Source organism: Neltuma alba, unplaced genomic scaffold (genome assembly GCF_004799145.2).
Source record: "Neltuma alba isolate B1F8T4 unplaced genomic scaffold, ASM479914v2 tig00011367_pilon, whole genome shotgun sequence".
NCBI classification, from domain to species: domain Eukaryota; kingdom Viridiplantae; phylum Streptophyta; class Magnoliopsida; order Fabales; family Fabaceae; genus Neltuma; species Neltuma alba.
The window spans coordinates 254,143-270,754 of NW_021636064.1; the positions used below are offsets into that span (position 1 = coordinate 254,143).

General features: G+C 35.3%; 1 protein-coding gene across 1 annotated transcript; it reads left to right on the plus strand.

Moving 5' to 3' along the window:
* Positions 1 to 12,214: 12,214 nt before the first annotated feature.
* LOC114712504 (coiled-coil domain-containing protein 22-like) lies at positions 12,215 to 15,810 on the plus strand. Its single transcript, XM_028897050.1, has 6 exons — positions 12,215 to 12,477; positions 13,322 to 13,714; positions 13,959 to 14,182; positions 14,430 to 14,576; positions 15,020 to 15,244; positions 15,458 to 15,810. The coding sequence occupies exons 1-6, from the start codon at positions 12,217 to 12,219 to the stop codon at positions 15,675 to 15,677; spliced, it is 1,470 nt and encodes a 489-aa protein (XP_028752883.1). The 5' UTR covers positions 12,215 to 12,216; the 3' UTR covers positions 15,678 to 15,810.
* Positions 15,811 to 16,612: the final 802 nt, after the last annotated feature.

The following is a 16,612-nucleotide window of genomic DNA, read 5'->3' on the forward strand; positions in this document are numbered from 1 at the left end:
ATCATAAAGATCCCGTGGCTTGAGGTGAACGACCATATTCCAGTCTTTATGTTTCTCGTCCTCGACATAGTAAATTTGGTGTGGCTCAGAAGCAAGGATATATGGCTCATCATCTTCAGATGCCCCCGTATGAATAAGTCTAGAGAAATTAACTGAGGTGATACCCAAATGGTCAGTAGCGAGTCCCCGTGAAGTTGTCGTATTTGCCCAGGAGCACTTGAACAGTGTCACCGTGAAAAGCTGGTAACTCAACTCAATAATGTCAATTAGCTTTCCATAGTAAGTGACGCCTCCAAAGCGCATATCGCCATCACTACTGCTAGCATAACATCTCGTTCCGAATGTCCCGCAAACTCCAGAGTTTTGTGTGAGCAATCCCTGATCACGTCCAACCGTACAGAACTTGAAGCCGTTGACATTGTACGCGGTAAACCTTCGTGCATGGTCTAACGGACCGAGAGAAAGAGCTTTGAATTCATCTGTGTATGGGCTGTTGTCATTACGTATTCGACGTGTAAACCAACTGGGAAACTCTTTGTGGACTCTTTTATCAATGTCAGCAGAACGCGCACGGCCCCGTAGCTGACGCCTGAGATAACTCCTAAACTCACTATAGTAAAGTGTAATTTGTTAGAAGAGTCAGTAAGAAACAAATATAAAGTGTAAAAGTTAGTGAACTTATATGATATATATACTTACTGCATGAAGGGTTCAACTTGGCTGCAATTTATCAAAACGTGTCTGTGTGCCTAGAGTTTCTCTGTAGGAGTGAGTCTGAAGAATTCATATCCTCCAACTGGTTTCCCAACAGGAGGAAATAAAGTTGACGTGGAAGGACCAGGAGGAGAATCATCTATGCGATGCGGGCGGTTAAAAGATGTCTCCATGTCATCAAAGTACCTCGAACAGAAAGTTAGGACCTCATCTCCAGAATAACCTTCTGCTATTGACCCCTCAGGCCATGCCTTATTCCTAACATATGATTTTAATTTTCCCAAGTACCTATAAGTTAAAATTGCATTAATAATTACGAGTAAATGAAAGAACAATGTGAAATTTAAAGAGGCGAGAATAAAAGATAATCTAGTACCTCTCTATAGGGTACATCCATCGATAGTGAACTGGGCCAGCAACCTTTGCTTCTCGAACAAGGTGGACAGTCAAGTAAACCATAACAGTAAAGAATGATGGAGGAAATATCATCTCCAAGTGACAAAGTGTAAGAATAATTTTATTTTGCAGCTGATCAAGCTCTTCCGCTATCAAGACCTTCGCACACAATTTCTTGAAAAATGAACATAATTCTACCAAAACCACCGATACATCAGAAGGAAGTGTGTTTTTCAAGGCCAATGGAAGTAACTGTTGCATAAGAACATGAGAGTCATGACTTTTCAACCCAGTAACCTTTCGAGCCTGCAGATCGATACACCTTGAGATGTTGCTAGAATATCCATCTGGTACTTTTATGTTCTTCAACGTCGAGAGGAAGATATCCTTGTTATGCTTTGTCAAGGTGAATTTAGCTGACTGAAACTTGTCGTTTTCATCAGGCCAAGCCTCTTCAGAAATTCCCCAGGCCCGTAAATCTTTTCTAGCTGCGAGATGGTCTTTGGACTTTCCAGCTTCATTGAGCAACATATATAGCACATTATCGCACACATTTTTTTCAATGTGCAAACATCCAAACTGTGTCGTAGCAAATTAGATTCCCAATAAGGAAGAGTGAAAAATATGCTTCTCTTCCGCCATTGCATAGGTTCGTATCAGATGTCCCACGAGATCGTCGTCCCAATCATTCGGGATCCACACTCTTACCAAACTCGACATTAACATCTTCTAACTGCCGCAAAATATCCATACCAGACAAAGTAACAGGAGGATCTCTCTTCTCCTGTTTCCCATCAAAGTGAATCCGTTGCAATCTAAGTCTGTGCTTGGAATCAAGGAACCGTCGATGTCCTATGAAGCACCACTTGCGACTGTGTGGAAGGCGACATGGCACAGAATCAAAATTGCACTTAGGACAGGCCAACCCAATATGCACATTCCAGCCAGACAAAGTTCCCAAACCGGGAAAATCACTTATTGTCCACATCAAGGCTGCACGGAGATTGAATAGTTGCTTGTCATGTGAGTCATATGCCTCAACACCATTCGTCCATAGGTCGATCAATTCGTGTATCAACGTTGCAGGTATACGTCAATATCATTTCCTGGTGCTTTCTTGCTAGGAATGATCATGGAAAGCAAAAAGGAGCTCTGCTTCATGCACATCCAAGGTGGTAGATTGTATGGAATTAACACCACCGACCAGATACTGTAACTTGTGCTCATGTTTCCGAAGGGATTGAAACCATCGGTTGCCAATGCAAGACGTACATTTCTAGGATCATTGGCAAAGTCTGGAAATTTCGCATCAAATGCTTTCCATGCCTCCGAGTCTCGTGGGTGCCTTAACCTACCATCTAGATTTTCCTCAGTCGCGTGCCACCTCATATGCTGAGCCATTTTTGATGACATATACATTCTTTACAACCGTGGTTTCAAAGGAAAGTATCTAAGAAAATATATATATTAAAAATTTAAAATACCGAATATTTAAATACTAAATATCGACTCAATTTAAAAAAATTGATGACATAATCAATTGTTTTAAGAATTTCAAATATCGAATATTTAGAGACGGAACAAGTAACACACTGTAATAATTTGTACCTGAGAATTTTGGCCGGTTTCTTCTTTTGCTTCTTGCCCTTCCGTACCGACTTATAGCGTGACATCTTGCATCTCGTACAAATCTCTTTGTTGGCATCATCTCCCCAGTATAGCATACAGTCGTTTGGGCATGCATCTATCTTCTTATAGTTCAAGCCAAGCTTGTTAATAATCTTTTTTGCTTCGTAAAAAGATGGAGGGAATTCAGCTTGGGGGAAAGCATCTCCCAGTAATTCCAGCAACATGGACATCGCCTTGTCAGTTATACCGCACAAGCATTTGATGTGATACAGCCTCACCAAGAATGACAACTTCAAATACTTTGTGCACCCAGAATAAAGAGGCTTGTCAGCTTCGGTCATGAGGTCAAAAAATTCCCGAGCAGTTTCGTTTCTTAGAAACTCCGGTTGAGGTCCCTCTACTTCATCTTCGTTGGGATTCAGGCTTTCATGAACACCAAAAGCATCACGCACAGCATCATTCACGGCATCGGCTTCATCCACTCGAACTCCCATTGGAACTGACTCAGCACCCATATCTAGCCGTTCCCCATGTAGTTGCCAAAATACGTACTCTCGCGGAAAAGGCTTAAAGATTAAATGTTCCCTAACAATATCTTTGGGATGCCACTTTTTGAAATTACATTTAGGACAGGGACACTGAATCTTACCATTTACGGCAGCATTGGCGAAAGCAAAATCCAAGAAATAGTTTAGACCAGCCAAGTATTGCGGAGTCGACCGGTGCAAGTTGATCCACGACCTATCCATCACTAATAATGCTCAAATTTCGTGAAAATATGACACAAGAAGCTCAAAGAGAAGTTAAAATGGAATTCAGTTGGAGTGCTTCAGCTTATAAAGGAGGCTGTTGGAAAGGTCATTTTTTTGTAGCGGTTACAAAACCGCTACAAATTTGTAGCGGTTTTAACGGAAAGTTTCACTTTCCAACGGTTATTAACCGCTAGAAATTCAAAATATCGGTTACAAACTGATAGAAATTTTGTCTCCAACGGTTTTTGAATTTTCTAGCGGTTTTTCATAAACCGCTAGAAAATTAGGTATTTTCTAGCGGTTTTTCATAAACCGCTAGAAAGGATCGCGTTGTAATGAAATTCGGTTGAATTTTCTAACGGTTTTAGAACCGCTACAAATGATATTATTTTTAAATATTAAATATAAATCTGCGCAATAAATTAATAACATTACAAAAATAAATATTTATTAAATTAATAAATGATTATAGAATTATTTTGATTAATTAACATGTTTAACGTGTTAATAAATTGTAATGTTCATGTTGTAATAAATAAATAAATATCCAATATTAATTAATACTTGACATAAATAAAATTATAGAAAATAAATAAATAAAGTAAAAAAATAAATAAATATCTAAATAGTATATAAAACCATAAAATCAAAATTCTAATAAAATCCTATACAATGAAAGCAAGATAAATCATGGGTGAGGGGCAGAAGCAGCATCATCGTGATCATCTTCTGGATCCTCCGGTTGGGGGTGGGCAGGCCGCTCAACCTGTTGGGACTGGACTGGCGGATGGGGGGGTAGGGGCGGGACTGGTGGCAGGTGTAGGTCGGGGATCTCAGGAACCGAGATGTTTGGAGCTATACTGACCACCACATGACGCAGAGCCGTAGCAGCTGCCAAGAGCTGGTCAAGCTGCGACTGGAGCTGACAATCACGCTCCTGCAGCTGACGATCACGCTCCACGATCCTGGCCTCCATCCTGGCCTCAAACTCTTGTCTGAGCTCCTCTCGCAATTCCTCTGAGGATGAGGGACCCGGCCGCTTCACACTCGCCTGAGAACTCCCGGCAGTATATGAAGGGCCAGCGCCACTTGAGCGGGGCAACCTAGTCGATGTAGATCCAAGTCCAAGCCCGCTAACTCGACCAGGGTGCTGCGGCCGGCCATGACCCGCTAAAAGTGAGGCGGTGGGATCCAAGGCAGACCCCTGAGACTCACGCAACTCGGAATCGACCTGAGTCATCCGTGCCTACCAAAATTAATATAAAGAAGTTAATTATAATATAATGATATCTACACTGTGATATTATATTAATATTTAATTTATTACTTACCGCTATCTCCTCAACCTCATCCAACGCACGCCCGTCTCGAGGTCTATACACCATCGGCCACATCTCGCCATAAGTGGCCGTGTATCCCCTCTCTTGCCGTATCTTTTCCCTCTGTAAATGAAATCAAAGAAATAATTAGTTACAAATTAAATACATATACATATTTAATAAATTTATTTCAAGTACTCACAATCTCGTCATAAGTGATCGCAAAGCTCCTGGATCCAGCCCTATGACGTATCGTCTGATGCCTGACGCTCCCAGCATTTCTCCTAGAAAGAGCCTGAAACAAAATGTAAAAAAATTAAATTAAATGAGTCAAGTCGGATAAAAAATAAAGAAACTATAATTAATACAATATTATCATACCATCTGGTCAGCCGTCATCCTAAAATAGACGTAACTGGACCAGTCTTGTTCCGGGACTCCACCAGGTACATCTGCCAGTATCTCCTAGAGGGGCCTCGTCCCGTCACCTTTCTTCTCCCTCCACAGGTCGGCCCTCCTGTTCTTCCATGCCATCCCAAGCCTCTTGATCGTGTCAGCCCTCAACTCCTCCCACAGAATAAATTTACTCTATGATTAAAATAATAAATTAACTAAATAACAAATTATAAACAAATAATTAAGCAATTTCAATAAAAATATTTAGTTTTTAACTAATTAAGAATATTATAAATAAAATATAAATTAATCAAAAAAATAATAATTAAACAATTAAGTAATTTAAATGAAAAAATATTTTTACTCAACTAAATTTAAAATTGTTATAAGTAATAAATTAATGAAATCAATAACAAATAATTTTCATTTAACTACTTTTAAATAATTTAAATAAAAAATATATATTCATTTAACTACTTTTAAAATATTATAAATAACAAACAAATTAAATAAATAAAAAATTATAATCAAATAATTAAATTATTTGAAAACAAAATATATAATCATTTATTTAAATTACAAAAAATTATAAATAACAATTTTATATTACCTTCATCATTTCCCAACCTTGCTGCTTCTTATCTGAGGTGATCTTCTTCCAGTCCTGCACGTAGATGGGGAACAGCGTCCACTGCTGACCAAGGAGGCGCACGTACTTGTTGTACAACTGGCCACCTTTCTTTGTCGGTTGGCCCAACTCATTGAGCGGCACAACCACTCATCCGCTCGTCATCATAGACAGCTCTCTGGCTGTCAGCCTCCTATAGGACCTGTTCCCCTCAGTGTCTGCAAAATTTAATTAAGAAATAAATTATATATCAATGAATTAATACAATTTCTATATAAATTAAATACTGATCAAAATTTAAAAAAGTTAAATAAATACTTACCGACAAATTCCACCTCAAAACCAGCCTGACTTCTCGAAGCAGGACGCTGCGCAGCCTGGGGATTCTCATTCCCCTGATCCTGCTCCTCCTCCTCCTCCTCGTCATCAGCATCAGCATGGGGTTGCTCATCCCCAGTAAACTTGAGCCTCCTCAGTCCGCTCAATATCATCCTGCTCCATAAAACTGAGGATATCCTCCTCGCTGAGATCGTAGTCATGAATGCTGGGGAATGGCTCACCAGCATCATGATGAACCTCACTGGGTCCAGCTCTCTCAGGATCAACTGGGTCCTTCCCGTGTCGACGACTCATCCTAATAACAACAAATAGTAATTATTTATAAATAAAATAAAAAGGAAAAATTATTTATAAGCCACAACATAATAAATTAAATAACATAAAACATAAAATAAAAATTATTTATCAATAAATTACTATTTTTACCTGATAATAAGGATCTGCAACTGAATCAGAACTCGAATATGTTTTGTGGAGAAAATTCAACAGAGCTTCGCTTCCAAAACGAGTGAAGAAGTGAACGTGGGGGGGTTTATATAGGCCAAGCATTTCTAGCGGTTTTTCCAAGAACCGCTAGAAATTTCTAGCGGTTCATGGAAAAACCGCTAGAATATCCTAACGGTCAGATATTTCTAGCGGTTCGTGTAAAAACCGCTATTAATTTCTAGCGGTTTTTACACGAACTGCTAGAAATTTCTAGCGGTTTATAGATAAACCGCTAGAAATTGCTAAACTCCTCGAGAAATTAAAATATTTCTAGCGGTTCATGCATCAACCGCTAGAAATTTTCAGTATCTAGTGGTTTATTGGCCTGAACCGCTAGAAAATAAACGCTACAAATTTGGCGCCAAGTTCCCGCCAAAACCCGGGAAATTTTCTAGCTCTAAATTTCTAGCGGTTAGGTGGTAACCGCTAGAAATATGCGGGCAATGTTCAAACCGTCAGTAATTTGCAGCGGTTTTTCTAAAAACCGCTAGAAATGTTGGAATTTCTAGCGGTTTTGTTGAACCGCTAGAAATGTTCCGCTGCTAACCCAACATTTTCTTGTAGTGCCATTTTTGCCTTCACGCTTCACACTAGTTATATAATAAGTCTTTAAAGCCCTATAAGTAATAAAAATCACAAGTTATTAAAGCAATTTGCAATAAAAATCAATTTATTTAACTTTAAACTACTGACGAGTTGAAGATGCCTTTCATCTCAGTGTTTGGACCACGACCCACAGAATCAAACCATTATACGATGTTCTCAATAGGACAAGGAACACACAAACTCCAATGACAACTGCAACATAGAGAGGGATTTATATAGTGATGGATGCCCCAATAATTCTTAGCAATTCGAACATGCATAAATAAATATAATTAAGTTACTTGCCCTTTAATAATTGGTGCTCGATAAGGTAGTTTTGTATCTCTAATTGTATTACCCACATACCTCACTCTCTTATCTAGTGAGTTGTATTTCTTCTGTACCGCTGCAAGGCATAAAATCCATATAATATCTTTTCTTCATAAATGATGCGCATTTGTTGTGGAAGTAGCTATTATTAAATTGAAATAAGATAATAATTAGTAAGCATGTGAAAGATAAAAATTAGAAGTTTAAGCTAAAATAAAATGAAATAATTACATAATTGCTAATTGAACTCATGCTTTGTCCAACTCTTGCAAAGATAGGAACTTCCTAATATTTTATTGTCAAATCCAAATGAATATGATTTTTCTTCACCTACAACACTACAAAAAAACATGGTTTTAGCGATGGAATTTAGCGACAGAACGGATTAGTGACGAAATTCCGTCGCTAATTCTTCTGTCGCTAATTGATTAGCAACGGATTAGCGACGGATTTTCCGTCGCTAATTACCCACGGAATTTTTTCGTCGCTAATCCGTCGCTAATTTGATTTTTAAAAAAAAAATAAAATGCCACGTGGCACCTCTACCAATTGCCACGTCATCAATAATACCACCTCCACGTGTCGCTGCCACCTCACATCTACTGCCACGTGTGCGCCACGTGTCACACCTCTGCCTGCCACATGTGCGTGCCACCTCATCTCTGCCTGCCACATGTGCGCCACGTGTCACCACCACATAATTCCCTTCTCAAAGTGCCTTCTCTATGGCTTGAACCTAGGACCTCCTCCGTGCGCACGTGCGGCTTTACCAATTGAGCTGTAATGAACCTGTTGACTTATTATGTAAAATTAAATATATATTATATTATTTTACACAAACAATTATATATACATATATATTATTAAAAACTAAAAATATACTATATGATAATTTTAATCATAACTATTTTAATGAAAAAATAATTTTTAAATATTTGTTTTACTATTTTTATAATGTTTTTTTTAAAAAATATTTTTAATATAATTTTAATTTCTAACGACACTAATTTTGAATTTTACATCATAAATAATTTTTCATAAATAATTTTTAAATTTATTTTTTAATTAACATTAATAAGATATACAATTTAGTTATATAGATATATATTATATTACATTATATTATATATGTATATGTGGTTTATATATTTGAAGAAATCATTTACAATTAGTGAAAAAATCTTGTTATTCAAAAATTCAAAAAATAACTACTACAATAAATCTAATAAATTATTCTATATAAAAATTAAATGATTTAAATATATTATGATAAATAGTATTTTTCTACTTGTATATATATCCTAAGTAATTTATTTTCTTAAAATTTGCGACGGAATTTGCGACGGAAACAAATTCCGTCGCTAATTTTTGACGGAATGCGACGGAATTTCCGTCGCTAATTTTTTGACGGATTAGCGACGGAATTGTCTGACAAAAAAAGATTCCGTCGCTAATTCCATCGCTAAATACGAATTAGCGACGGAATCCGTCAAAAAAAATTAGCGACAGAATTTCCGTCGCAATTCCGTCGCAAATTTGTGACGGAACAAATTCTGTAGCAAATTTCGTCGCTAATTTGCGACGAAATTTATTTCCGTCGCTAATTTGCTGTTTTTTTATAGTGCAATCCCTACAAGCATCTTCACATTGATCTTGTTAATTGTTTATAATCCTTATATAATTGTGCCGAGCAGGGAAATTTGTGAGTAGCTTATTGTCCTAATGAAATAGGAAATAAAGATAAGTGTTATAAGTCTATGTTAAAGAAAATTTGAATAATATAGCAAGGCACTTCTTACCATGGCAGGTATTATCTTCTCAGTACAAGTCTTTTAGGCCAAGAATGAAAGTTTCTATTGCTTGACCTAATTTCACAACTTTAGTAGTAGGAATAGCACATCTGCACCTGCCTCCCCTTCTCAAATATTAGTTACCGCAACCCTTACTTGATCTTCTTGAATTTGTTGATAATGAATGGTGCTCCCTTGAGTACAAATAAGAGCATTGGCAACAACACACGTCCTTGGGACCTCTAAAAAGAGACAACAAGGTTGTCTAACCTCTGGTGTAGGACTGCTAGGATTATGCATTATTAATACCCTTTGTGGATACAGCCGTCTTTAGTGCTTTCAAAGCCAAGGGAATCCTAAATGAAAGGAATACAAGGATTAATTAAGTAAAAAAATATGTTGGCAAAACTCAATATTACTTTACGTAAAATTAATTATAAACTTGAGGTGTGCATTCTTGTTGAAGCGTCCTAATTTGCTTGCTACAGGCCATAGATTTCATTTGAATTCCAACCATTACATTCTCATCAATTCTACGAACCAAACCAGCCAGTGGATAATATACGTTTGTGAGTTTGTATTTCATACTTATATCTAATCTTTAATATAAGACTCAGTTAACTAATTTAAGGAGATTAAAAAAGTTATCAAATTACTTAATTACAACTGATGTTACATGATCTCTTTAAAATATTTATGCATATCATTAGATTATATATCTATTTATATGCGAGACAAAATTAGTTTGGATAGCAACGATAAATATAGATACTTTAAAACAGTGCATATAAATACTTTAAAGCGGTGCGGTGCTAGTTGAAAGTGGTGTGGGCTACAACCCACTTCTTTCTTAAACGTAAATATTTTTTTAATTTTGGAAAATAAAAAAAACAAACATAAAGAAAATGTTCTTTTATGTAACCACCTGCTCAGTTTCATTTTTATACAACCATCGAATCGTAATCATGAGTATAGTAAAAAATAAAAAATATAACATACTTATTATTTTATTAAGTATTTGAATAAAAATATTAATTATTAGTTATTTTTTAATAAAATACAAGAGTTAAAGTGAAATAGATAATAATATATCAAGTTATATAAAATATATTAAATTATATATATTATTTATTATATATTTGTATTTGTTATTAAAAATATTATATATATTTATTTTTGCATGAAAAAATTATAGGAGGTCCTGGGTTCGACCTAGACGAAACCTTACATTTCACAGTTAATCGATCTAAAACAGTTGAATTTTATTTAATAATAAATGACGAATATACTGTTATAGATTATCATTCTGAAAGAATTTGAGAGAATAATCCTTAATATCATTAGTAGGCATAAATCAATAGTTCGATCAGTTTATTGTGTGTATTATTATTTCGTGATTATTTATTGCTTACCCTTTCAATTTTTTTCCCATTTTTGTTACTTCTGCTTCTTACATTTGTTGATTATGTTGTGAACAAAACATGGATGGTTCTGGTGGTCAACAAGGTGACAATCAGCATGGTTCTGATGACCAATTTTGCAAATTTAAATTAACCGATTATTTTTATTAAAAATGGATCTAATTAAATCAAAACAAAGTTATGATATAATAGGAAGTCTGATTCAAATTAAATGATTAAATTCTAGGATCACATTAAAATAAAAAACAAAACACTTATAGAGTTTCACAACATGTTTGTTTCAGTTTTTTATTTTTTATTCTCACAACAATTTATAAAATATTTCTTAAAATAAGTTTTAGATATATATATATATATAAAGAAATTGTTTGGATAATTATCTTAAGAACATTATATTTCAAAATATCAAGTTCTGAAATGCAGAAAAAGCCATTAAGTATAGAAGGAAGGGTCTCTCAATTTTCCCAAACAAAAAAATATAAAATTAAAAATTAGCAAACAACTAAAAGTTGTTTTGATTTTTTTAGTTTTTAAAAATAGATTTTCTTTTCAAAAACACTAAATTAAAGTCAAATTACAAAACATGCTTTTTAATTTTCTCGTTTTTAAAAATAAAAAACTGTTTTTAAAATAAGAAACCAAATAAAGCCTAAATTATCATTCATCTTTTTCTTTCTTTTATAAAACACGTCTTTGTTTCCTTTTTTCCCCCTATTACGCCTTGCTTCATTTCTATCTATTCAGATTTTGGCTTGAATATTTATTCATAGCCACTGTTTCACTTTCCTTGTCTTTAGCCTTCGATGGGGGAAAAAAATTCTTCCTCCTTGCTCACAGTATAAGTCATTTTGATTAATTTATTAAATCTATCTCAAATTTAATTTTTTTTTTCAACTTTACTTGATTAAATAAGCTTGTGAAAGAGAGAGATACAAATAATTATATTTAAGTACTAATCCTAGGAATAAGATTAATAAATACTACATCTAGTCCTTAATATAAGAGTATTTTAAGAAAAATAATACCTATGTATTATAAATGATTAATTTAATTAATTTTTTAATATATTCAAATTAATTAACTAGTCCTCGTATTAAAAATAAGAAGTAGTATATATTACTTACCTTCCATGTTATTATTTTTTTTGTTGACACCCTCCACATTATTTTGTACCGCAAATCATTCTCCTCAAAGCAGTTTATATTGTGGACCCGAAGGAGTAAATGTATACTACCTCCTGCTTTTAATAAAAAAATTAATTGACTAATTTGATTAGATTGAAAAAACTAGTTAAATTAGTTATTTTTAATAAATAAATATTATTTTTTTTAAAATATTCTTGTATATTAATTAAAACTATTACCGAGCAGTGAAACGGAGATTTCCCAGAACGAAAATAGACAGAAGCCTAATCGACAGCCAAGAGATAACATGGAAGAAGAGTTGCCGGAGATCTTCTTGAAATTGAAGAGAAATGGGATTGTGATCCCATCGAGTTTATCGCCCGTTAGAGAACTCAGTCCTAGTAGTTTTGTCTCGATCTGCGCTCAGTGTCTGAACTCGATTGATGATTCGGCTTCAATCCCCATTTCTCTGCCTTCGGAACCAGAATCAGAGCGCGTCAGGATCTGTACGGATATCTCATCGGCAGTTAGGAATCTGGGTTACGCAGGAGATATCAGCTTCGACAAGGTACGTGACTGGGAATAGCGCGTAAGTTCTGGTTCCCTATTGTTTTTGTGTGTTGTTGTTTCAGTCCTGAGAAAAAAAATTGAGCGGGATGACTTTTGAATTTGTAAATTGAATAGAGGGAAAGTGAAGGAAGTTATAGGGTTTATCTTTGCTTGATGAGAAAATAATCCTTGCTAGATGTTACTGAAACAACAACGCGTAATTGATTGTTTATATGATGTCTTTTATGTGTTTATTTATATCAGTTGTTTTGTTTTGTAGGAATTTTTATGGGTAATTTAGGTTGATAGTTGAGGGGCAGTCCATCTTCGATTTTATTTATGCTGCTTTGTTTCCCCTTTGAATATTGCTATAACAAGTCTGACAAGAATTTTTAGAATCTTAATGTAAGCTCTGAAAATGATCTTTAACGTACAAAATTAGGCTGTGCAATTGCTCCTTTGGCGAAGCCATCCTGCTTAGCTTACTTTTGCATCGTCTGTAGAACTGGGGCATCAGATACCTTTTTCTCATTAATTTAAAACAAATGCAAATGCACCGGAAAATTTTGTTAGGATAGGACAATTATGAGCAATGTCTTCACAGTCATTTCTGATGACAGGGGCTTCCACTTTACTTGATTTATTTTGCTTGCAATTATGCTTCTGGTCCATCTTTCTCCTTGATACAGGAACATAATGCCCTTTTTTAGTGGCAGCATGCTTGTGTTACAATAGATGTGATGCTTGTTAATTGTTACTGATTTGGTGTATCGGCTCCTTTTTGTTATTACCGTTTGTTGTTCTTATGTAGTTATGTTCTGGATTTATGCTTAAAAACAGAATGTATATGTTGCTTGCGGCAGTTCCTGGACCCATCTGAAGAGGACCTTTATAACTTGACAAGGTTCATGGCACAGAGGATTTCTGAGTCTTCTGAAACAGGAAGAATTGCTGACACTAAAAATAACAGCAAACTAGGAGATTATAACTTGAGAAGCTCTTTGGAAGGCTCATCTAAAAGGCCAGATGATATCCGCCTGGATGGCCAAACTTCTTACGAATCAAAAGAAACCAATGTAACTACCGCTGCTAATCTGTCCAGCTCCAGCAAGGAAGATTTAAGCAAGGATGAACTGACTTATACATCAAATGAGAAGGATTTGAGCAAAAGACTAGTTAATTCTACAGGTGATTCAGTTGGAAATGAAGAAACGGATGCTCATATTGGCAATGATATGCCAGTGTTAAAACTAAAGGTATCTTTCCCTAAAGAGATTCTGATGTGATATACTTATCTTAAGTAAATGTCATATTTAACAGGAGAATTTCGATAATTTGGCTCTCACTTCTTGATTTAATGAATCTCAAACGAGTATAAACTGTGGATAACAAAACAATATTCAAATCCAAATAACAGATTTTATCTCGTTGAAGGACACGTAGGTAATTTTGACCTATTAAGCTGATGATTTCTTTTATTGATGTTTATGTATTTATCAGACAAGAATTGAATCTGAGAAAGTACAAAATCAAGACAAAGCAGTGATAGATGATCTGATTGCAATGCCTTCAGAGCTAGAGCATCTTGAACAAGAATTGGATCTGACAACTGTAGCAGCTGAAATGGTGTTGAATGACCAACATTCTGTTGACTTTTACGTTGACCAGCTCAATGAACAACTACAATCTAAAAGGAATTCCTTTTTGACGTTAGAGTCAGAGTGGTAGGTTTCCATATGAATTCATCTGAACTGAACTAACTGCATTTGCTAGAAAAGTCTACTGTGAGGTTTCTCTTTAATTCTGTGTCAGCGCTGGCATTGCTTACAGTAGTTCCAAGTTCATATCCCCTCCAGACGACTGATTGGATAAAACTGATATTTTATTGGTTGCTAGCAAATGGATATTTCCTTGCTTGCCATGGAAAGGAATGAAAAACATGTTTTCACTGGCTTTCAATATATCTCGCAGGGATGCTGTTAGAAAACCTTTGGAAGAGAAAAGGAGAGGTCTCCAGGAGTCTCTATTTTCAAACATTCCCGAAGCACAGGAAATGCTCCAACAGTTGAAGGAAGTTGAGCAGGAAGAGCAGTCCATTTTGTCTGAAATTCAAAAGCGGTATACTTCTATCAATAGTTCAGTTTACTTTTGAAAAGCTAACTGTAAATAAATGTTCCCGGAAAGCAAGCAATAATGTCTTAGAAAAATATAAGTCAAATGGTTACCTGAATTTCTACATGTTAGAAGTTTATAAAACTGTTGTCTGTTAAAATATATAATTCACAATGTATCAAGTTTGCTTTGGAAGTTGATAAATCTTAATAGTTGTATGGTTTGCTCTTATCTATCATCATCTTGCTTTCATGAATTCATTGTGAATCTGATTCTTTAATTAGGAAAACGATGGTGTTAACTACGCTGGATTTATCTAATATAATTTAGTGGATGAAGAAAATTCTCAACTGCTTCCAGTCTCTTTCTTTTCCCATCTGGATTGCTTTTGGTAGCATGTCTGTATTCACAGAATCACATTCTCTAAGAACGTATTGCCTTCTTGACAGAGATGAAGAATATTCAAAACTTTCTGCAGATCTTGGGAAGCAGCCAAAAGTGGGGTCTAGGAAATCCTATGTTGAACGAATCAAGGAGATCACAAAAAATAGTCGCAAACAAGATGCTGATATTCAGCGGATCTTGAAAGAAACTAGGGAGGTTCAATTAGAGAGTAATTCTATCCAAGAACGCTTGCATCGAACATATGCTGTTGCAGATGAAATTATCTTTAGGTATGTATTTTTCATTGTTGCCAGCAGAACCACACACATGTGCAGGAACAAATACAGAATAAAGAAGAATTCAAAAGCATCAAAATACAGCAGAACAGAGACGAGGAGAAAGAAGCCAGATCGTCCAAGGAATAGTTATAAATGTTATTGATATATCATTTTGAATGGCTCTGTACGTCCCCAACAAGTAAATGAGCATGCTTTATTTTGCAGGGAAGCAAAGAAAGACCCTATGGGACGGCAAGTTTATAGGCTCCTCACTAGCATCCACGAAAGTTTTGAGCAGATGTCTGAGGAAATTCTGGCAACAGATAGAATTCAGAGAGAAGTAGCCGAGTATGAAATGAAACTAGCAGTTATGGCTTCTAGAAATTTAGATGCGGACAAAAAAAATGCTGATCTTGATGCTCGCCTGAGGCAACCGTTGGGATAAATGATTTTGTTCATTAAGAAATTCTTCCAAATTTCAATTACAATATTATTTGGATGTTCTGAGAGAGGCCTTCATGTTTTGTTCGTAGGTTTTGTCCATCTATGAGTTCCCATATCTTTAAATTTAAGTTCTAAATAGCAAGATTATTTTTGTTGGATATTCATCATGTGTCTATGAATTATAAATTGTTTAGTTGATCTTGAAACCTTTTGTTGGTAATAAGTCAAAATATATAATCCAAAAAATAAAAAGATACATTAAAAAAGACTCATAAAAAAAGCCTATACCATAGCCCATTTGAAATATTGAATTTAGATAAAAGGGATAAAGACCACACCGGCTATAGCCTATACTTCAATGTTAATATCAATATTCAGGTATAAAGTATTGTTAATAAAAAAAAAATTAATTTCCGAAAGGTTATTATGTTTAGGAAAAATTGTATGCAAAACAATTTTATTCAATATAAATAAAACAATTATATAAAAAAGTCAGCTAGTCATATTCCGTCAATTTGAGCAAAGCCCAAATAAATTAAAAGAGGAGATCGGCCTAGAATGTCTGGACGGAGAAGAATACTACATTGAACGTGAAGGATTGCATTCTCTATGTACATAGTGTGGCATCTACGGCCACCATTTTAGTTCCTGTCCTTCTAAAGTGAAAGAACCAATGCAAAATGGTGGGAATATAGAGCAGAGTGTTGAAATGAAACAAGGAATTACAGAGGCTACTGAAAAATCCTTTAATGGGAATGAACAGTGGAGAGTAGTGCAGAAGCAACGCCGGCAGAGAAAAGGAAAAGAGAAGCCGGAAAATTCTTTCCGGCAACAGACGAGGGGAACAAGGTATGACGTACTTGCTGACGTGGAGGAGCCAATTGACTTATCAAAATGGTGGAGGAAAATGTTTTATTTGTAGAGGATAACGGTGAT

What these genes read in the sequence shown, in the direction of transcription:
- LOC114712504 (XM_028897050.1), top strand. Translation starts at nt 12,217, where the DNA reads ATGGAAGAAGAGTTGCCGGAGATCTTCTTGAAATTGAAGAGAAATGGG. An exon ending in TTGACGTTAGAGTCAGAGTG is followed by an intron (nt 14,183 to 14,429) that starts GTAGGTTTCCAT and finishes TATATCTCGCAG; the next exon opens with GGATGCTGTTAGAAAACCTT. An exon ending in GCAGATGAAATTATCTTTAG is followed by an intron (nt 15,245 to 15,457) that starts GTATGTATTTTT and finishes TTTATTTTGCAG; the next exon opens with GGAAGCAAAGAAAGACCCTA.